Consider the following 23,906-nt stretch of genomic DNA (forward strand, 5'->3'; position numbering starts at 1 on the left):
TGGGTACCAACACTTCTTTCTAACCTCTCGTGGTCCTGTTGACAGATGCCAGCCTTGGCGTGTTGTCCTCTGAATTAGGAGGTTGTGAGTCTGTGCAACAGTCCAGACACCTAAACACGAAATACATACACTTAATCCCCAGTGCCTTCACCAAGGGGAAATATTCATCTTCTGAATTAATGTGTCATCCCACGATCATGTGAAAGTCATGTGAAATGTGGAATAACTTGGAAGAGAGCTGGGAGAGATGGTCACATCATTCCTGCAGCTAATATAGTCACTGAATAAATTTCTGTTTGGGCTGTTCATGGCTTGTACATCGTGACGAAGGGTCTCAAACCGAAATGTCGACTGTACTTCTTCCTATAGATGCTGCCTGGCCTGTTGCATTCCACCAGCATTTTGTGTGTGTTGCTTGAATTTCCAGCATCTGCAGATTTCCTCGTGTTTGTACATTGGCTCTTGGGTTTCCTACGTTCCAGCTGCAAGAACCCTATTTTACTGACTGACGTATTTTAGAAAATTCTTGGTCTGTGAGGGTGATTTATTAGTGCAGATTCATTATTTCATCAGCTCTTTCCTTTCATTTGCAAAGGTATTATTTCCTCTGCTCCCATAAGATGCTTCTCCTGGTGTGCACCTCCCCTCATCCTGAGTCACTATTTCTTTGCCTTCCCATACAATTCTCCACTGCCCTGGCATCACCACTACACTTGATTCAAGCACGATGTTGCTAGAATCCTCTGACCTTGCATGGGTCTGCATGCATTTCATCTGGCTGAATCGGGTCAAACCCAGCAGCAGTTTTGGGATGGCAATTACAGGTATATGGGGTTGCCTATGACTCTGATCGCTACTGAAATTTGATCGGCTTGTATGCAAGCAATAAGTTCTACGTTTTGCCATCCTAAGGAACTTAGGTGCCTATTTTACATCCAATTAAAAACGTTAGTATGCAGGGACAGAAATTAGAATTTATTTAAATCTTACATCCATCCCACAACGTGAGGGAGTAAAAGTTTTTGCATTATGACTCCATTGCAATATACAGACATGGTCCTGGCTTTAATGCTGCAGTAGTGTTTGCCAGATGGAAGCAGCTGAAACAGTTTATGCTTGGGGTGACTGGTGTCCCTGATGATCTTTCAGGCCTTCCTTCTGCACCTCCTGCTGTAGGTGTTCTCAATGGAGGGAAGTTTATATCCGCAGGTGTGCTAGGCTATCCGTACCACTCGCTGCAGTGCCCAGCAATCAAAGTTGGTGTAGATCCCGTAGCAGTTGGTGATACAGCCAGACAGGATGCTCTCAATGGTGGCCTTGTACAAGGTCTTGAGGACTTGGGGGCCCATGTTGAACTTCTTCAGTCGCCTGAGATGGAAGAGACACTGTTGTGCTTTTTTTGCCACACAGCCGGTGTGTACAGTCCAGGTGAGATCATTGGTGATGTGTATACTGAGGAACTTGAAATTGCTCACCCTCTCATCTGCAGACCCAGTGAGCCTGTCTCTGTTCCTCCTGTAATCCACAATCAGTTCTTTTGTGTTCTGGACATTGAGGGAGAGGTTATCATCCTGGTATTACTGTGTCAGAGTGTCAACCTCTCCTTCGTAGGCTGTCTCATTACCACAGGAAATAAGGCTGATCAAAGTTGTGTCATCTGCGAATTTGATCTGCAGATTGGAGCTGTATGTGGCAGCACAGTTGTGGGTGTAAAGGGAGTAGAGGAGGGGACTTGGACAACCCTGGGGGGCACATGTATTGAGGGTCATAGGGCCAGAGGTGAGGGAGCCCATCCTAACCACCTGTTGGCAATCCGATAGGAAGTCTAGGATCCCACTGCACAAGGTGGGGTGCAGGCCGAGGTCTCTGAGTTTCCTGTCAATTCTGGAAGGAATTATGGTGTTGAATGCTGAATGTAGTCCAGGAACAGTATTCTAATGTAGGGAGAGAGGATGGTGTGTAGTCCTGTGGCTATGGCATTATCAGTAGACCGGTTCCGTAGGTAGGCAAATTGTAGGAGGTCTAGTGTGGGTGGTAGCATGCTGCTGATGTAGTTTTAATCAGCCTCTCAAAGCATTTGCTCTTAATTTAGGTGAGTCTGACATGGCGCCAATTGCTCAGGACGCTACCTTGGTTTTCTTGGAAAGTAACTAGGAACACAAGTATATAATAGGGATAGTTTTGGAAATTATAGATCAGTGAGTTTTATGCCAATGGTGGGCATACTATTGGAGATGATTCTTAGAGACAGGATTTAAGAGCATTTAGAGAAGCAAAGTGATTTTAGGGATAGTCAGCATGACTTTGTGAGGAGCAGGTATACCATCAATTTATTTTGTCACTTCCTCGAAGAATTCAATCAGGTTTTCTAAGGAGCGGGTCGTGCCTCACAAGGCTGATTAAATTCTTGGAGGAAGTGACAAAATCAATTAATGAAAGTAGAGCAGTAGATATGGTGTATATGGATTTCATTAAGGCATTTGACAAAGTTCCCCATGGAAGACTCATTCAGAAAGTTAGGAGGCATGGAATCCAGGGAACTTTGGCTGTGTGGATTCAGAACAGGCTTACTCAAGAAGGCAGACGGTGGTAGTAGATGGACCATATTCTGTCTGCAGGTCCAAGACTAGTGATGTTCCTCACGGAACTGTTCCAGGACCTTTGTTCTTTGTGACTTTCATAAACGAGGAAGTGGAAATGTGGGTTAGTAACTTCGCAGATGTCACAAAGAGTTGTTGTGTTGTTGATAGTGCAGAAGGTTGTCATAGGTTACAATGGGATATAGTTAGGGTGCAGAACTGGGCTGAGAAGTGGCAGATGGAGCTCAAACCAGGAAAGTGTGAAGTGATGCATTTTGGAAGGTTGAACTTGAGTACAAGGTTAATGGCAAGATTCTTAGCAGTGTGGAGGAACAGAGGGACCTTGGAGTCCACGTTCTTAGATCCCTCAAAGTTGCAAAGTAGATTGATAGAGTGGTTAAGAGGGTCTATGGTGTGTTGTCAATCATTTATCTGGGGATTACTGTCTGATCACTGTCTGGTTTGGATCAGCTACCAAACAAGACAAGAATAGACTCCAAAGAACCATCAGGGCTGCAGAAAGGATTATTGGTGTGAAGCTGCCCTTGATCCAGGACTTATATGCATCCAGAGTCAGGAAGCGAGCAAGCAACATTATTGTAGACGCATCACACCCTGGACATCACCTGTTCCAACTCCTTCCTTCTGGTAGGCGCTTTAGATCACTGTATGCCAGGACAAATAGGTACAAGAACAGTTTCTTTCCGTATGCCATCAGTCTTATGAACACTTGAATTTTAGTCTATTATAAATCAAGTCCACCTGTACATTCAATGAGGTGCACTATTGTTCTTGTTTGCTTTTAATTCTGTAGAGAGAGAGCTCAGGGAAACTGGCATCAAATTCCCTGTATGTGTCCTCATACTTGGCAATAATAAAGGATTCTGATTCTGATTAAGTTCAAGAACCAATAGGTAGTGTTGCAGCTGTATAGAAGCCTAGTTAGAACAAATCTGGGGTATTGTATACAGTTCTGGTCCACTCATTATAGGAAGGATGTGGAAGCTTTTAAGAGGGTACAGAGGAGATTTTAGTGGATGCTGTCTGGATTAGACAGCATGTCTTACGGGAACAGGTTAAGCAAATTAGGGTTTTTCTCCTTGGGGTGAAGGAGGATGGGAGGTAATTTCATAGAGGTGTATAAAATGATAAGAGGCACAGATAGAGTGGATAGCCAATGTCCTTCTCCCAGCGCAGAAGTGGCTAATATGAGAGTGCATAACTTTAAGGTGGAGACTGTAAGGGGAATGTCAGAGCAGGTACTTACAAGAGTGATAGGTGTGTGGAATGGAGGAAGCAGATACATTAGGGAGATTTAAGAGACTCTTAGATAGGCACATGGATTAAAGCAAATGGACGGCTATGTGGGAGGGAAGGGTAGATAGATCTTGGAGTAGGTTAAAAGGTTGAACCTGCATCATAGGGTGAAGGACATGTACTGTGCGGCAATTTTTATATTCTTTTAAATATGATATTGCCCTTTATCACAAGGATGACAGAGTACAACAGTAGGTGAATCTTGCACCATTTGTACAGAGCTTAAGTGTGTCTCTTTCTTGAGCACTGAAATGATCTCCTTATTTAAGAATGTTGTTGTAAGGAAGGTAAAGATTATTTATCATTGTCATACAAACCAAGATACAATGAAAATCATTGCATGCCACTCGGGCAGATCATGTTACTGAAGTACACCGACATAGTAAAATGGAAACAGAATGCTGTATGTAACATTGCAACTGCAGAGTAGGTGAACAAATAAAGTGTACGGGTCTCCACAAGGTAGTTCAGGAGTTCAGGAGCTCATCTTCAGCATACAAGAGGTCTGCTTGAGAGGGATATACTTGTTTTTGATGCACTGGAAAAGCTTCATAAGCTTGATTCCTGGCATGAAGGATTGTTTTATGAAAAAAGGCTGAACAAATTAGTTGGAGCATAAGTGGAAGAGAAATGATACTACTGAAATGGAAATGATTTCAGGAAATGTGTCTGGTTGGATGCTAACGAGCAATCTGGAACCAAGGGCATAGTTTAATAGTGTTCTTTATTTAAGGTGGAGATAAGGGGACTTTCCTCTATGAATGGTTGTGAAATCTTGGAACTCAACCACAATGAGCTTGGTAGGCAGAGACTTGAATATCTTCAAGGCCAGTGTAGGCAGATCTTTGGTCTATGAGCCTTTGGCTCGACGAAAGCACATAATAAAAACATCAGAAATGCAGCCATTCAAAAACTACCCCAACATTCATTAAGTTCGTGGCTGATCAGAGCTCAATTCCTTCTCTGCTTTTGTAGAGTCGAAGGCCCATAGATCAACAATCTGCCTCATCAGTGATGAAGAAATAAATGTTTTTGTGCACTATGGCCCCCTGACTTGGGGTAGAAATGAATTAGGTATATGTTGTGCAGTTTGATAAGTACGTGTTAAGGCTGACTTTTGTGGGTCGGCAGTTTCATTGCAGGTTGCATCTATAACTGATCCATTTCCCCTGACTCTGGACTGAAATGTAACACCTCTTTGTGCATGAATTGGGAGTTGGATGAGGCTAAGTGCATTGTGATAGACAGTGCAAGGGACAGTTGTAACCAAACTACTGACTTCCACAGTTAACCCGTTATATCAACTGACCATAAGGTCGTATAACGTATGAGCAGAATTTGGCCATTCAGCCCATTGAGTCTGCTCCACTGTTCTATCATGGCTGATTTATTATTCCTCTCAACCTCATTCTTCTGCCTTCTTTGCGCAACGTTTAACATCTTCACTAACCAAGAACTTATCAACCTTCACTTTAAATATACATAATGACTTGGCCACCACAACTGTCCGTAGCAATGAATTCCACAGATTCACCAGCCTCTGGCTAAAGAAATTCCTCCCCATCTCTGTTCTGAATGAACATCCTACTATTCTGAGGCTGTGCCCTCTGGTCCTAGATGCCCTTACTGTAGGAAACAACTTTTCCACGCCCACTCTATTCAGGCCTTTCAATATTTGTTAGGTTTCAATGAGATCCTCCCTCATTCTTCTAACCTCCAGTAACTACAGCCCAGAGCTATCAAACACTCTTAATTCATTAACTCTTCCATTCCTAGGATTAGGAATTTCTAGGCTCTAGAAATCATGGATACGTTGGTAATCATTTTCCAATGTTCTATAGATTCAGGATCAGTTCCTGCGGATTGGAGGGTGACTAATGTTGTCCCACTTTTCAAGAAAGGAGGGAGAGAGAAAACAGGGAATTATAGACCGGTTAGCCTGAAGTCAGTAGTGGGAAAGATACTGAAGTCAATTATAAAAGAGGAAATTACGACACATTTGGATAGCAGTAGAAGGATCAGTCCGAGTCAGCATGGATTTATGAAGGGAAAATCATGCTTGACTAATCTTCTGGAGTTTTTTGAGGATGTAACTATGAAAATGGACAAGGGAGAGCCAGTGGATGTAGTGTACCTGGACTTCCAGAAAGCTTTTGATAAAGTCCCACATAGGAGATTAGTGGGCAAAATTAGGGCACATGGTATTGGGGGCAGAGTACTGACATGGATTGAAAATTGGCTGACTGACAGGAAACAAGCTGTAGCGATTAACGGATCCCTTTCGGAGCGGCAGGCTGTGACCAGTGGGGTACCGCAAGGTTTGGTGCTGGGACCGCAGCTTACAATATACATTAATGATTTAAATGAAGGGATTAAAAGTAACATTAGCAAATTTGCTGATGGCACAAAGCTGGGTGGCAGTGTGAAATGTCAGGAGGATGTTATGAGAATGCAGGCTGACTTGGACAGGTTGAGTGAGTGGGCAAATGTATGGCAGATGCAGTTTAATGTGGATAAATGTGAGGTTATCCACTTTGGTGGCAGGAACAGGAAGGCAGATTACTATCTAAATGGAGTCAAGTTAGGAAAAGGGGAGGTACAACGAGCTCTAGGTGTTCTTGTACATCAGTCAATGAAAGCAAGCATGCAAGTACAGCAGGCAGTGAAGAAAGCTAATGGCATGCTGGCCTTTATAACAAGAGGAATTGAGTATAGGAGTAAAGAGGTCCTTCTGCAGCAGTACAGGGCCCTGGTGAGACCCCACCTGGAGTATTGTGTGCAGTTTTGGTCTCCAAATTTGAGGAAGGACATTCTTGCTTTTGAGGGAGTACAGCGTAGGTTCATAAGGTTAATTCCCGGAATGGCGGGACTGTCATATGTTGAAAGATTGGAGTGACTGGGCTTGTATATACTGGAATTTAGAAGGATGAGGGGGATCTGATTGAAACATATAAGATTATTAAGGGATTGGACACGCTGGAGGCAGGAAGCATGTTCCTGCTGATGGGTGAGTCCAGAACTAGAGGCCACAGTTTAAGAATAAGGGGTAGGCCATTTAGAACAGAGATGCGGAAAAACTTTCTCACCCAGAGAGTGGTGGATATGTGGAATGCTCTGCCCCAGAAGGCAGTGGAGGCCAAGTCTCTGGATGCATTCAAGAGAGAGTTAGATAGAGCTCTTATAGATAGTGGGGTCAAGGGATATGGGGAGAGGGCAGGAATGGGGTACTGATTGTGTATGATTAGCCATGATCACAGTGAATGGTGGTGCTGGCTAGAAGGGCCGAATGGCCTACTCCTGCACCTACTGTCTATTGTCTATTAGTCTAGCGAACCTTCTCTGGACCCCCTTCAATGCCGGCATACCTTTTCTTAGATAAAGGGCCCAAAACTGCTCACAATACTCCCAAGTGTCTACTTTTGGGCTGTAAAAAATTATCTGTGGATTAATTTGGCAGTAGATATGATCATTATGTATCTTTTTCTAATGAGTGGGGTTTAAAGAATTGAGTATCTGTACCGCATGCCAACAAAATTTTTGTACGTGGCATCTTGGGCATGCACGCCATAGGTTCACCATTTCACAACTCTAGACACTGGACACAAGACAGAGAGTGAGGCATTGAGTATACACCTCAATAGCAAACCCCTCTTCCAATCCCTCATCATCATCATTCCCTTTATAGGCTCTAAGCAATGAGCCACTGAGCTCTTTGTTTCAGGTCAGTGGATTTGAATAACTGTGACAGGAGCTCTGTATATCCCACTAGACATTCGTGGTCCTCAAGCCCTCTATGGGAGGCTGCACACACCCATTTGAATACCTTAAGGGGTGGGTGGGAACATTTCTGTATGGGTGGAGACATCACTGCAAAGGATTGGGGCGTGGTGCCTCTCAGTGTGGCTTGGTCAGCTTTTCTTAGAGTGCTCTGTCCTCTCTAAAGTATAGATCCCCTCTTAGCTCTCTAACACTGTCCACCGTCTGATGGAACTTGTGCTTTCCCTTAACAACTACTCATTTGATTCCTGTGTACTTCTGTTGATGTCCTCTGTAGCTGTCATAGACATAAGAGATTCTGCAGATTCAGGAAATCCAGAGCAAAACACACACACACACACACACACACACACACACACACACACACAATGCTGGAGAAACTCAGCAGGTCAGGCAGCATCAACAGAGAGGAATAAGCAGTCGACACTTTCTAATGAACAGTTGGCTGTTTATTCCTATCCATAGATGCTGTTTGACCTGCTGAGTTTCTCCAGCATTTTGTGTGTGCAGCTCTGTAGCTTTACACTTCATTCTGCATTCTTTTATTATTTTACCTTATTCTACCACAGTACTGTGTAATGATCAGATTTGCATGAACAATATGCAGGACAGGCTTTTCACTTTACTTCAGTACACATGACAATAATAAACTAATACCGACATCTCCCACTTTGTAAAACACAGTTTTGACCCAAAACATGAACTCTCCATTTTCCTCAACACATGCCATCTGACTCACTGAGTTCCTCCAGCAGTTTATTCCTCACTTTCGATTCTAGCAGTTGAAGTCTGTCATGTCTCCTTCCACTCATTTACTAGCGGCTGCTCTGGAAATATCATGTTGCACACAGGTCTGGAGGTGTTGCCTCTATATCTGTCCCTGAGCAAAGCTTAGATGTTCCTGTGCAGTCAGGCGCAAGCTTTCCATTGCTTCCCTTATTTCTGCCGTCCGTTTGCCTCACTCAGTGTGTGAGTCACCATGAAAGTAAAACGATCTGCCTTTCCAGACCCAAAGAAGTTGTCTAGAATTATGCACGGTGGACACCACTGTGTGTACAATATCCTCTGCAGTCTAGTGATTTATTGTTATTATCCTAGTGCATGTCACACTAGGCAATGAAGAGCGTGCATTAGGTGTATCATGTTGAGAATATTTCAGATTTTTATTACGCATGACTGCATCATACAGTGCTAACTTGGGTCCACACCTGTGTGGTATGCAATGTGGCTGAATTCTGAACTTGGTTAACTGATGACACTATTGATGCCGCTTAACTGGCAACTCAAAACTTGCACTCGTTCCTCAATCAGACTTCATTTATCTGTGCATGGCCCCTGTCACCACACTGTTCTGAAGAAGAGAGAAATACCATTTTACAGAATTGGCTAACAATGACAAATATTGACCATCTAGTAAAATGTTCAAATTCCTTATTTGCATGATCAATCACCATTCGATAGAGGTGTTAATAGTCAATAGAAACTACAAGGTAACAATTGATGATACTTTGAAGTTAGTAAGGTAACTGTCCTCTAGTGTGCCTTGCATTCCTCCGTTACATGCTTGTCTTGTCTCAGTTTGACAAATGACTCCAGTCCCCTGCTGTACAAAGGGAAGCTATATTCTTCAAAGACTTTACCTACCAGATCCTTCTTGTCTGGGCAGACTGGATACTATCTGCAAACTGCTCTTGCTTGGACATTTAACTCTTACCTTGCTGCAAAAATCCAATCCCCTGCCCACCTCCAATGTCCATGCCTTCTGATGCTCCTGTTATTCCCAGGTCTTTGCTGATAGTGAAGGTTCGTTTGTGGAGGGTTTCCCTGATGTTTTGAAGGTTCTTCTCTAGTAAGGAGGGGGAGAGACGAGGGTGGTAAATAGCCTGCGCTGGAGTGGTAGCTGTAGGGCTTCTGCTGATCTGGGTCATGAGGGAGAGGTATGGAGTTGGAGATCGGTCCTCACTCTAGGCAAATGAAGATGTGTGACATAAGAGATTCTGCAGATACTGGAAATCTTGAGCAGCACACACAAAATGCTGGGGAATCTCAGCATGGTCGGGCAGCATTTATGAAGAGTCGACATTTCATCAGGATTAGAAAGGAAGGGGGCAGAAACCAGAATAAGGTGGGAGAGGGGAAAGAGTACAAGCAGACAGATGATAGGCTAGACTAGCTGAGGGGGAAGGTGAATGGGTGAGCGGTGAGGGGGGGGGTGGAGATAAAACAAGAATCTGGAAGGTGGTAGGTAGAAAAGATAAAGTGCTGAAGGAGAAGAAATCTGATAGAGAGGGTGGTGGACCATGGAACAAAAGAAAGGAGGTACAGAATTGGAGTGAGTTTTGGGCAGGCCTTGAGGGTGGGGAGAAGAGAGAGGTGAGGGTACCAGTGGTCTGATTTATGAGCAGTGATGCAAATGTAGGGTTAAAGAGGGAAGATTGAGGGGAATTTAGTAATCCACAAATTAGGATGTGGGCGAATGTGTCAAAGTACTGACTTCAGTGCTAATTTTACTCCTTGGAGTCCCGGAGGCTGATCCTGCTGTCCCCTTCGCTGACTGTCCCCAGACATCTGCTCTTGATTCCATAATTGATTGCTCCTTTCAGTAGGGAAGGTGAAGTCGCTGTGGCCCTCCATGACATCGCATAAGGCATCGCTGAACCTAGACACATCCTTGATTGCTCTGCTCTCCAGTTACTTTGCTCCACATCCAGCCACAAAGCCCCTCAATTGTTACTTTTGCTTTTGTTAGTGGAGCTGAACTTGAGTCGTGGATATTGTCATCGAAGGCACTTAGCTGTTGATGTGGATAAATAATATGCTAATGATTTCAAAACCCACTGAACTGTTTAATCTTTCAAGCTTTCCTTGTGCAGTCAGTCTCCCCCCACCCACACTGCTCCTAGTGTTTCAGAACATTAAGATTCAGCCCTGTATTTGTTCAGACCAAATTATACCACAACATCCATAACCATGAGTCTGTCTGTGAGCTCCAGATAAGCACATTCCGTCTGCCTCCTCACTAGAGGCAGAGATCAAACATTCCCTCAGGTTACCCCTGTACTCAGTGCACCTTAAGTGTTCTTAAAAATATTTGTTGCATTTTTTTGTTAATCATGGGAAGTTATTTGACCAGGTCTGCATTTCAACCACACTTGTTTATTAATCCAGTCTCTCAGAACAGTTTCAGGGGTATATCAGCTGAGTAATTCCAGTGGTTTGTGATGTGTTTAAATCCCAGTCAAGCTCTGAGGTGATTAAATTCAATTATGAAGTCATAGAGAGATACAGACTGGGCACAGACCCTTCAGCCGATCAAGTCTATGCCAATCGTTAACCACCCATTTACAGTAATCCTAGAGCAACACATAAACTGCTGGAGGAACTTAGTGGGTCAAATTAAAACTTTACATCAAGAACTGAAATAAATACCATATAACCATATAACAATCACAGCGCAGAAACAGGCCATCTCGGCCCTCCTAGTCTGTGCCGAACTCTTAATCTCACCTAGTCCCACCTACCCGCACTCAGCCCATAACCCTCCACTCCTTTCCTGTCCATATACCTATCCAATTTTACCTTAAATGACACAACTGAACTGGCCTCTACTACTTCTTCAGGAAGCTCATTCCACACAGCTGTCACTCTCTGAGTAAAGAAATACCCCCTCGTGTTTCCCTTAAACTTTTGCCCCCTAACTCTCAAATCATGTCCTCTCGTTTGAATTTCCCCTACTCTCAATGGAAACAGCCTATTCACGTCAACTCTATCTATCCCTCTCAAAATTTTAAATACCTCGATCAAATCCCCCCTCAACCTTCTATGCTCCAATGAATAGAGACCTAACTTGTTCAACCTTTCTCTGTAACTTAAGTGCTGAAACCCAGGTAACATCCTAGTAAATCGTCTCTGCACTCTCTCTAATTTATTGATATCTTTCCTATAATTCGGTGACCAGAACTGTACACAATATTCCAAATTTGGCCTTACCAATGCCTTGTACAATTTTAACATTGTACATTGTAACATTGAAATGCTGATAATTCAGTTCCCCTTCCCCACAGACCTGCTCAACCTGTTAAGTTCCTCCAGCAGATTGTTGCTCCAGCATCTGAAGTCTTTCCCCACCACCCCACCGATGATACCACTCAACTACACATTAGGAGTCTCAAGATTCTGCAGATGATGGGAATATTGAGCAGCCCACAAAATGCTGGAGGAACTCAACAGGTCAGGCAATGGGAAATGATCGGTCCTGATGAAAGGTTTTGTCATGAAACGTCGACTGATGATTTCCGTAGATGCTGCCTGACCTCCAGTGTTATCAGTGATACCACTATGGAAGTTAATGTACCATCATTAAAACCCAACTGATTCACTATTATCATCAAGGGAAATGACATAATACAATAGGAGCTAGAGTAGGCCACTTGGCCCCTTAACCTGCACTACCATTCAATATGGTCTTGACTGATCTGTACCAGTTCTCAACTTCTTTATCTTTGGAGATTTAGCCTTTTCTCTTTAAAATCCCCAATGATTCAGCCTGCAAAATCCTTTAGGATAGAAAATACCGGAGACTAATCACTCTGTGAGAGGTTCCAATACACCCTTAGCTTTAAATTACCCTAGTCTGTAACCACTGAATGTCAACTTGTTTGAGACTCACCCATGAGTGGAAACATCTTGATATTTACCTTGTCATGTGCCCTAAGGATCTTAAATGTTTTATTTTTCTAAACTCCAAAGAACGCAGAACCACGTTTTCTTTACTGTATGTGACTTCAGTCCCAAAGCAATATAAACAACTTTGCATGCTATCAACTTCAATAATAGTTAGAGATCAGCAGTAAGTGTCACCCTTGGCCAGAGGCAGTCCATGTTGTGCATCAATCAAATATTTATTCAGCCCATACTGCGTTTCCTTCCCAATAACCAGTTGATCACGTTCTACTTTTACCTCTTTTTCAGTGCATCCCAGAGTCAGCACGGTATAACGTTTCTGTTGGAAACAATCAGAGTGCCAAGCAGACTCTGAATTACATTGCAAAGATGAACCGCTCCTGCCTTCCTCGGGGTTCTTTGATAGAAACACAAATGGTAAGTTCACAAATGGTCTTGCCTTTGTTGGGGGTAAATTCTCAGTGTCCCCAGAACACATTACCGATAAGATTTTTGGTTAATACTTCTGAGAATATATCTAAGATTAGTGAATTCCCAACCCCTAGAAGGAAAGATGCAAAATTTCATATTGTTGTGGGAATCTAAACAATTAGTTGCTGTAAGAGAAAGAGATCAAGAAAGAAACAGAAAATAAAACCGATTCACTACGAGATTCTCAGAGAGCTGAAGATAACAGTGTTGGATTGGTATGGATATGCGAGTTAATAAGAGGCTTTCTCAAATTAAGCTGGTCCTGCATTCAATAAATTCAATGGGGTATCTTTAAGTATCAAATGGAGTGTGCATTAATATACTCCTTCAGTGAAAAGATATGGATGGGCAGCAGGAGTAATTCTGAAGTATTCTCGTGGAGAGTTTAAACTGAGTCAGTACAATAGTCTCCCTTGGTATTTCTATCACCACTAGATCAGAGAATCACAGAGTCAAAGGGAATCAACAGCACAGAAATGGACCCTTTGGACCTTCTAGTCTGTGCTGAACTGTAATTTTGCCTAGCCCCCCATTCCCCTCCCACCCATGTACCTCTCCAAACTTCTCTTAAATAAACCCCCATCCACCACTTCCGCTGGCAGCTCGTTCTACACTCACATCACTCTCTGAGTAAAGAAATTCCCCCTCAGGTTTCCTTCAAATATTGCACCTTTCACCCATAATCTATGACCTCTAGTTCTGGTCTCACCCCACCTCAGTGGAAAAAACTGTTTGCATTTTCCTTATCAATACTCCACATAATTTTGTGTACCTCTATCAAATCTCCTCCCATTCTCCAGGGGAAAAGTCCTAACCTATTCAACTTTTCTCTATAACTCAGGTCTTCAAGTCCCAGCAAATATCCTTGTAAATTTTCTCAGTACTCTTTCAATCTTACTGATATCTTTTCCTGTAGACATCTTCTTTGAAAAGTGCTTGCAATGTTGCAAGCAAGTGTTTCATTTTATCACCATACTTGAGCACAAATCACTAATGCCTCCTTGACTTGAATAAAACATAGAACATAGCGTAGAAGTGAAAGAAGATAGCATAGGAACAAGCCATTCAGCATACAAGGTTGTATCAAACTAATGAAGTTAATAATCAAATGCCCACGAAGCTAAACCCTTCTGCCTACACCAAGTCCATATCCTTCTATTCCCTGCCCATTCATGTATCTATCTGAGAGCCTCTTGAATATCTCTATTGTAGCGGTGTGGCTACCCGCAGTGCTGCAATAACGACACGGATTTGGTAAACTGCAGTTACAAAAAGATTTTATTCGAACTTCACGGCTTCGCTTTAAAGCCTTCCTGATCCTGCCCTCCCCGGGCACGGATGCTGTAGGGGGCACGTATTCACAGTCCCGCGCGGGCTTTTCCCCTTGTTGGTGAAGCAGACTTGGCGCCCTTTTGGGACCGTCCTTTATGCCGGTGCGCTGGCTATTTGTGACCCGGTTTGAGTGCGCTGGGAAGTGGGTCGCCACATAACCCCGCCCCAGAACCGGCGATACACCCCCCAATGTCCACAGTCTGGGCTGGACCCTGTTTGGGAGGTCTGCCTCTGCGCCGCGGTGCTGGAAACTCGACCGGTTGCGCCAGGTCCACATAGGCCCGTTTGAGTCGGTCCACCGTGAAAACCTCCTCTCTCCCCCAATGTCTAGCACGAACATGGACCCATTGTTCCTGATCACCGTAAACGGCCCCTCGTAGGGCCGCTGTAGCGGTGGCCGATGTCCACCCCTTCGTACAAACACAAACTTACAGTTCTGCAGGTCTTTGGATACATGGGTCGGGGTCCATCCGTGCTGTGAAGTGGGCATGGGGGCCAGGTTGCCGAGCCTCTCGCGTAGTCTGCCCAGGACTGCTGGGGGTTCTTCCTAGTGCCCCCTTGGGGCTGGTATGAACTCCCCGGGGATGACCAGGGGAGCGCCGTACACCAACTCAGCTGACGAGGTGTGCAGATCGTCTTTGGGCGCTGTGCGGATTCCGAGCAGGACCCAGGGAAGCTCGTCCACCCAGTTAGGCCCTTTCAGGCGGGCCATGAGAGCCGACTTCAGGTGACGGTGGAAACGCTCCACCAGGCCATTCGATTGTGGGTGATAGGCAGTTGTGTGGTGTAGCTGTGTCCCTAAAAGGCTGACCACAGCTGACCACAGGGGTGGAACTGCTGCGGCGGGGCTTTGGTGTGCCGCTGCACCTTGGCCGTCTGGCAGTGCATGCACATTTTGGCGCATTCACCAACTTGTTTGCGGAGTCCGTGCCAAACGAACCTGCTGGAGACTATCCGGACGGTTGTCCTGATGGAGGGGTGTGCTAAGTTGTGAATGGAGTTGAGAACGTGCCGCCGCCGTGACGACAGAGCGTGGTTGGCCGGTGGTGACGTCACAGAGTAGGGACCTCTCACCTGGGCCTATGGGGAGGTCCTGGAGCTGCAAACCGGAGACTGCGGTTCTGTAACTAGGGATCTCCTCGTCTGCCTGCTGTGCCTCCGCCAGCGCCTCAAAGTCAACCCCTTGGGAAAGGGCATGAATGTTAGGGCGAGAGAGCGCGTCCGCCACGACATTGTTCTTACCCGAGATGTGCCGGACATCCGTCGTGTCTTCAGAGATGTAGGACAGATGGCGCTGCTGGCGGGACGACCAGGGTTCGGACACCTTCGTGAACGTAAAAAGCGGCTTGTGGTCCGTGAACGCGGCAAAGGGCCTACCTTCTAAGAAGTACCTGAAATGCCGGATTGCCAGGTACAGCGCCAACAGTTCCCGGTCGAAAGCACTGTATTTGAGCTCGGGTGGTCGCAGGTTGTGGTGAACTACATATACCTGTCGGGACACGCCCCTTGCTGACTGCTCCTGTGGCTCCTCCCACAGACCCCGGTATAAAGGCGATTGAGGCCTGAGCCCGGCCCTCAGTCTCCAGGAAGTAGTATGGTGGTCAACTACTGCTTGTTCCTTCTTCCAGTCAATAAAAGCCGATATCTCGACTTCACGTCTCAGAGAGAGTTATTGATGGTACATCAATTTTATTGACTGGAAGTTTTAAATCATGGAAACTGTTTTACGTCCGGAAAGATTGGATTTGGACCCCCAAGCCCCTGAAGCAGCTCTTGCCTTTAAACTCTGGCTTGCATGCATCCACTCATACTTGGAGGAGGTTCGTGCAACTGACCCCACTGTTATGCATCGAATTCTCCTCTCGAGGGTCACCCCGAAAGTTTACTCACTTATCAGAGGCCTGCCGACCTACGAAGGGGCACTGGATGCCCTCAAAAGACAGTACCTGCGGCTGGTGAACACCAACTATGCAAGACATCGCTTAGCTACGCGACGGCAGCGGCCTGGAGAGTCGAGCGCCGAGTTTCTCCGAGCCCTACAGACACTCGTGCGGACTTGTGACTGCAAAACACTCACGGGGGAACAGCATGCGGAGCTCCTCATACGTTACAGGAATGAGGTCAGTGTACGTGCGTCAGCGGCTGCTGGAAAATGCCGATCTTACCTTACACTTGGCGATCGAGATGGCCGACATGCTGGAGACTGCTCTGTACAACGCTGATGCTGTCCAGCCGCGCGATTCCCCGCCGGTTCCATGGACACCTCAGACCCCGCTGCCGCCGGTTCCCGCAAGCGAATTTGCCAACACCGCTGCCAGTCGCAATTCCACAAACTCCCTGAACCCGACCACAGCTGCTGCCAGTCACAAGCCCGTGCAGTGTTACTTCTGTGGACTCGAAAATCACCCCCAAAAACGCTGCCCAGCCCAAGAAGCAACCTGCTCCAGCTGAGGGATGAAGGGATATTTCGCCAAGGTCTGTAAGTCTAAACCACGAGCGGGGTCGGGCAGCGCTGCGTGTGAGGCATGGGGGCCACCATCTTGTCTGCCCGCCTCGTGCGAGGCATGGGTGCTGCCATCTTGCATGCCCGGATGTGGGCGGCCATCTTGGTCGGCGTCAACATGCCCCACCCCCTACCCACCGGTGGTTACCGGGCACCAAGACGGCAGTTCAACTCTGGCCACCGTAACCCTCGACCAAAGCGCCCCACACCAGCTTGCAACGTCAATGATGGACATCCCGGTGAAGGGGCACAGGACTAGCTGCCTGTTTGACATGGGCAGCACTGAGAGTTTTATTGACCCGGACACAGTGCAGTGCTGTGGACTCGTGACACGGCTGGTAAGCCAGAGGGTCACCTTGGCTTCTGGGTCATATTCCACAGACATCCGGGTGGGTTGTGTAGCGACATTGGTGGTGCAGGGCACAAAATATCGGAACTTTGCGCTACTGGTCATGCCTCAACTGTGCGCACCTGTGCTATTGGGGCTGGACTTCCAGAGCCACCTCGAAAGTGTGACTATGGTATATGACGAGCCCCTCCCACCACTCACTGTCAGGAATCCTCAGTTTTGTGGGACTTCATCACTACTGACCACACACACACACTGAACCACACATCACACCCTGCACCATGCCGACAGCTGCGCTACTGACACCACTTGCAGCCTCTCCACCCTCAAGATCCCTCCCCCACCGCTGTTCACCAACCTGACCCCCGACTGTAAACCTGTGGCAACTAAAAGCAGGAGGTACAGTGCGGGGGACAGGGCCTTCATTCAGTCAGAGGTGCAGTGGCTGCTCGGGGAGGGGATCATTGAGCCAAGCACAAGCCCTTGGAGGGCCCAGGTGGTTGTTGTTCGGACCGGGCAGAAAAATAGGATGGTCGTGGACTATAGCCAGACCATCAATAGGTTCACGCAGCTTGACGTTTACCCCCTACCCCGCATCGCGGATATGGTCAACCAGATAGCTCAGTACAAGGTGTACTCGACAATAGATCTGAAATCCGCTTATCACCAGCTCCCCATCCGCCCAGAGGACCGCCCCTACACCGTCTTCGAGGTGGGCGGCAGGCTCTATCACTTCCTGCGCGTCCCATTCAGTGTCACAATGGAGGGACATTGGACCAGAGGGAAATGGACCTGATGGTGGACCAGTGCCAACTGAAGCCCACATTTCCCTATCTGGATAACATCACCATCTGTGGTCATGACTGGCCAGATCACATTGCCAACCTCCAACGATTTTTCCAAGTGGCCAAAGCCCTGAACCTTACTTATAACAGGGACAAGTGTGTGTTCGGAACCACCCGACTCGCTATCCTTGGGTATGTCGTAGAGAACGGGGTCATTGGCCCTGATCCTGACCGTATGCGCCCCCTGTTAGAACTCCCTCTTCCCACCACCCTCAAAGCCCTCAGACGGTGCCTGGGCTTCTTTTCCTATTACGCCCAATGGGTCCCCCATTACACAGACAAGGCACGCCCCCTGGTCAAGTCTACCACTTTTCCCCTCTCTGCCGAGGCCTGCGAGGCCTTCAGCTGCATTAAAGGGGACATTGCCAAAGCAACGATGCATGCGATGGACGAGACCATTCCCTTCCAAGTAGAGAGTGACGCCTCCGATTTCGCGCTTGCTGCTACCCTCAATCAGGCAGGCAGGCCAGTAGCATTCTTTTCTCGTACCCTTCAAGGCTCTGAAATTCGACACTCCGTGATGGAGAAAGAAGCCCAGGCCATGGTGGAGGCTATTAGGCACTGGAGGCACTATCTCGCCGGCAAAAGGTTCACCTTGCTGACCGACCAGCGCTCAGTTGCGTTCATGTTCAGCAACCAACAGCGGGGCAAAATCAAAACTGATAAAATTTTGCTGTGGAGAATAGAACTCTCCACCTACAACTATGATATCCTGTACCGGCCTGGAAGGCTCAATGAGCCCCCTGATGCCCTATCCCGGGGAACGTGTGCCAGCGCACAGCTCGACCAGCTATACGCCCTCCATGCACATCGTTGCCATCCGGGGGTCACCCGATTTTACCATTTCGTGAAAGCCCGGAACCTGCCGTACTCCCCTGAGGACATCAGGATGATGACCAGGGACTGCCAAGTCTGTGCTGAGTGCAAACCACACTTCTACTGTCCTGAAAAGGCGCAACTTATCAAGGCCACCCACCCCTTTGAGCGACTGAGTGTTGACTTTAAGGGCCCCCTTCCCTCCACCGATCGCAATGTCTACTTTCTCAATATTATTGACGAATACTCGTGGTTCCCCTTTGCCCTCCCCTGCCCCGACACCACTACCACGTCCATCATAAAAGCCCTGCGCCAGCTCTTCATTCTGTTCGGATATCCCTGCTATATCCACAGTGATAGAGGGTCCTCCTTTATGAGTGACGAGCTGCGCCAGTACCTGCTGGCTAGGGGCATTGCTACTAGTCAGACCACAAGTTATAATCCCCGGGGAAATGTACAGGTGGAGAGGGAGAATGCCACAGTGTGGAAGGCCACACTTTTAGCCCTTAAGTCCAAAGGGTTGCCGGTCTCTCGATGGCAGGAGGTCCTCCCTGAGGCACTCCACTCTATCCGCTCCGTTATGTACGTCCACCAATGCCACCCCTCATGAGTGCCTATTCTCTTTTCCCAGGAAGTCTGCCACTGGGACCACCCTACCAGCTTGGCTGACATCCCCAGGGCCAGTGCTGCTCCGGAAACATGTGAGGAGCAATAAATACTCCCTGCTGGTCGAGAGGGTTCACCTTCTACATGTGAGCCCCCATTATGCTTACATGGTCTTACCTGATGGGCGGGAGGACACGGTCTCCGTCCGCGACCTGGCGGCCGCAGGAGCAGCTGACCACTACCCTGAACACTCCACAGTAACTATGAACCCTGTACCCAAGGTGACACCGCGCACACCGAGCCCTACACAGACTCCTCACGACACTCCCATACCGGGAGTCTCGTACGCGTATATTCCAGGCGCCTTGCACACGCATGAGGGATCACTGACGCCTAGAGGGCTGACACCTTTAGTTAGGCCGGAACCAGCACAACCTCCGTCTCCGGTGCAATCACCACCGGCACCTGTGCAATCACAGCTGGTGCTACGTAGATCGCAGCAACTGATTTGACCACCTGATAGACTTAACCTGTAAATATACTTGTAAGAAACTTCGCCACATGGGGACTCTCTTTTAAAACAAAGGGGGGGTGAATGTGGTGAACTACATATACCTGTCTGGACACGCCCCCTGCTGACTGCTCCTGTGGCTCCTCCCAGTGACCGTGGCTCCTCCCACAGACCCCAGTATAAAGGCGATTGAGGCCTGAGCCCTGCCCTCAGTCTCCAGGATGTAGTATGGTGGTCAACTACTGCTTGTTCTTTCTTCCAGTCAATAAAAGCCGATATCTCGACTTCACGTCTCAGAGACAGTTATTGATGGTGCATCACATGTGTTTGCTGAAAAACGCCAGGGGTTGCCAGCGACCCTCGATGAGTTGCTCCAGTACCCCACCGACTGCCGTGTTAGATGCATCCACTGTAAGGGAGGTAGGGACGTCCATTCTGGGATGCACTAGCATTGCGGCATTTGCCAAGGCTTCTTTCATTTTAATGAAAGCGGCTGCGGACTCCTCGTCTCAGGTAATGTCCTTGCCCTTACCCGACATAAGGGCGAATGGGGGAGCATGATTCGGGCAGCTGAAGGGAGGAAGTGGTGGTAGAAATTTACCATACCCACAAATTCCTGAAGGCCTTTGATTGTGCTGGGTCAGGGGAAATGGTAGACTGCGTCTACGTTAGCGGGCAGAGGGGTTGCCCTGTCTGTAGTGATCCTGTGGCCCAGGAAGTCGATGGAGTTGAGCCCGAACTGGCATTTGGCCGGGTTGATTGTTAGACCGTATTCACTCAGTCAGGTGTAGAGTTGACGGAGCTGGGACAGATGCTCCTGACAACTGCTGCTGGCTATGAGGATGTCGTCCAAATACATGAAAGCGAAGTCCAGGTCCCATCCCACTGCATCCATTAACCGCTGAAATGTCTGTGCGGCATTCTTCAGGCCAAACGGCATGCAGAGGGACCCGAAAAGGCCGAGCGGGGTGATGAGTGCCGTTTTGGGGACGTCGTCCAGATGCATCGGGATTTGATTATGCCCCTGGACGAGGTCTACCTTGGAGAAGATCTGTGCGCTGTGCAGGTTTGCTGCAAAGTCCTGAATGTGCGGCACAAGGTAGCGGTCCGGTGTGGTAGCCTCGTTCAGCCTGCGTTATTCGCCGCATGGTCTCCAGCCCCCTGTCGCGTTGGGCACCATGTGCAGGGGGGAGGCCCATGGGCTGTTGGACCGCCGTATGATCCCCAATTCCTCCATCCACTTGAACTCCTCCTTCGCCAGTCGGAGCTTGACCGGGGGAAGCCGCCGAGCGCGGGCATGGAGGGGTGGTCCCTGTGTCGGGATGTGGTGCTGCATGCCATGTCGGGGCATGGCTGCCGTGAACTGCGGTGCCAGAACCGATGGGAAATCCACCAGGACTCTGGTGAAGTCATTGTCGGACAGCGTGATGGAGTCTAGGTGTGGGGCTGGCAACTGGGCTTCACCCAGGGAGAACATTTGAAAGGTCTCGGCGTGGACCAGTCTCTTCCTTGGCAGGCCGACCAGTAGGCTGTGAGACCACAAAAAATCCGCACCCAGAAGTGGTTGGGCTACGGCGGCCGGTGTGAAGTCCCATGTGAACTGGCTGGAGCCGAACTGTAGCTGCACCGTACGGGTGCCATAGGTCCTGACCGTGCTGCCATTCACGGCCCTCAGGGTGGGACCCGGTGCCCTGTTGCAGGTGTCGTAACTTGTCGGAGGTAAGTCGCTGATCTCAGCACCAGTGTCGACCAAAAAACGGCATCCCGACCGCTTGTCCCACACATACAGGAGGCTATCCTGATGGTCAGCCGCCATAGCCATCAGCGGCAGCTGGCCCTGGCGTTTCCCGGGAACTTGCAGGGCGGGCAACAGCGGCGGGCTTCTGCGCCCCACCGCTGGTGGTAGAAGCACCATTGTTCATTGGCCTCCCCACCCCTGCCTCTGGGGTTAGTGGGCTCTGTGGCCGGGCATGGTCTGGTTTGCTGATGGGAGCGTGGCCTGGTGATCTGTGCGACGGACACCCCACTCTCCTTCTTGGCGTTCCACAGCAAGTCCGCCCGGGCTGCCACCTTCCGGGGGATCGCTGAAATCCGCGTTGAACAGCAGCAGGTGTGTGTCCTCGGGCAGCTGCTCCAGGAATGCCTGCTCAAACATGAGGCAGGGCTTGTGTCCTCCGGCCAGAGACAACATCTCATTCATTAAAGCCGATGGAGGTCTGTCTCCCAAACCATCCAGGTGCAGTAAGGGGGCAGCCTGCTCGCGGTGTGAGAGTCCGAAAGTCCTTATGAGTAGGGCTTTGAATTCCGTGTACTTGCCATCCGCTGGGGGAGACTGTATGAACTCCTCAACCTGGGCGGCTGTCTCCTGGTCGAGGGAGCTCACCACGTAGTAGTAACGTGTGGAATACGAGGTTATCTGCCGAACGTGGAATTGGGCTTCTCCTTGTTGGAACCATCGGTGAGGTCGCAGCATCCAGAAGCTTGGCAGTTTCAACGAAACTGCATGAACAGATGTGGCGTCGTTCATCTTCGGCCCAAATATCGTTTGGGCCATCGGGGTCACCAAATGTAGCCGTGTGCTACACGCAGCGCTAAAACAACGACACGGAGTCGGTAAACTGCAGTTACAAAAAGATTTTATTCGAACTTCGCAGCCTCGCTTTAAAGCCTCCCTGATCCCGCCCTCCCTGGGCGCGGATTCTGTAGGGGGCACATATTCACAGTCCTGTCCCGCGCGCAGATGCTGTAGGGGGCACGTATTCACAGTCCCGCGCGGGCTTTTCCCTTTGTTGGTGAAGCAGACTCGGCACCCTTTTGGGACTGGCCTTTGTGCCGGCGCGCTGGCTATTTGTGAGCTGGTTCGAGTGCACTGGGAAGTGGGCTGCCACACTGTCACGTTTGCCTTCATCACTGCCCCAGGTATTACATTCTAGGCATCCATTACTCACTGCAAAAGCTTGCCTCATGCATCTCCTTTGAACTTAGCCATCTCACCTTAAATTCATGCCCTCTGGTATTAGACATTTTAACCCTGGGGGGAAAAAAAAGTATTGGCTGTATACTCGATATCTATGCCTCTCACAATCTTATAAACCTCTATCAGGTCTGCCTCAACAACTCCAGAGAAAATAAACCAAGAGTGTCCAACCTCTCCTTGTAGCACATGTCCTCTAACCCAGGCAGGATCCTGGTGAATCTCTTCTGACTCCTCTCCAAAGATTCCATAACCTTCCTGCAACAAGGCGACCAGAACTAAATGCAATACTCCAGATGCAGCCTTGATGGAGGTTTGAAAAGCTGGACCTGATTTCTGGACTCTTAAACTCAATTCCTTGACTAATAAACGCAAGCATTCCATATGCCTTCTTCACCACCCTATCCATCTTATGTAGTCACTTTCAGGGAGCCGTGAACTGGGATCCCAAGATCCCTCTGCTTATCAACACTATTAAGGGTCTTGCCATTAACAGTGTATGTACTGTCTCTTTACATTTGATCTCCCATATTGTAGCACATCACTTTTAGCCATGTTAAAGTTCCCCAGACATCTCTGCGCCAATACTGTTATTGCTGATTAACTGGAGACTGAAACCTTGCTCTCATTCCTCAAGCACACTTATTCACTTGTGCACAAGGAGAGTAGAATTGTTCATGTCTCCAAACTATTCTGAAGTCTGAACAATGAAATACCATTTGTATACAAAAATAGAGTAATTGGGTACAGATATTGACCAATTGGTAACATTATGTTTGTTAAAATTCCTTATTTGCTTGATCATTCACCAATCATACTATAGTAATGAAGGTACTTATAGCCAATAGAATCAGCAGAATAAAATACAATGCTACTTCAGAATTAGTAAAGTAACTGACCAATAGTAGCCATCACCCCCGTATCCTTTGTTTGCATCCTGATCTTGTTTCTGTATACCAAATGGTTCCAGTCCCCTGCTGTGCAAAGGAAGCTACCTTCTTCAGTGATATTTCTTCCCCGGCTTTACTGCACGCTATTTGTAATCTATCCTTGCCTGGACATTACCTTACCCCTTTCTACAACTTACACAAAATCTGCGACTGATCTATATCCTACTTTAACCTTTGCTGTTTCCTACACCTC

The 23,906-nt window shown here is 47.8% G+C and overlaps 1 protein-coding gene across 1 annotated transcript in view; it reads left to right on the forward strand.

The window, feature by feature from the left end:
- The window catches only part of svopl (SVOP-like), a 101,652-nt gene that overhangs the window by 46,288 nt on the left and 31,458 nt on the right, over positions 1–23,906 (forward strand). The window contains exon 8 of the mRNA XM_059977791.1: positions 12,645–12,773. Within this exon, the coding sequence (XP_059833774.1) occupies positions 12,645–12,773 (129 nt within the window). The remainder of the gene's footprint in view (positions 1–12,644; positions 12,774–23,906) is intronic.

This window comes from Hypanus sabinus, chromosome 8 (assembly GCF_030144855.1).
Source record: "Hypanus sabinus isolate sHypSab1 chromosome 8, sHypSab1.hap1, whole genome shotgun sequence".
Taxonomy (NCBI): Eukaryota; Metazoa; Chordata; class Chondrichthyes; order Myliobatiformes; family Dasyatidae; genus Hypanus; species Hypanus sabinus.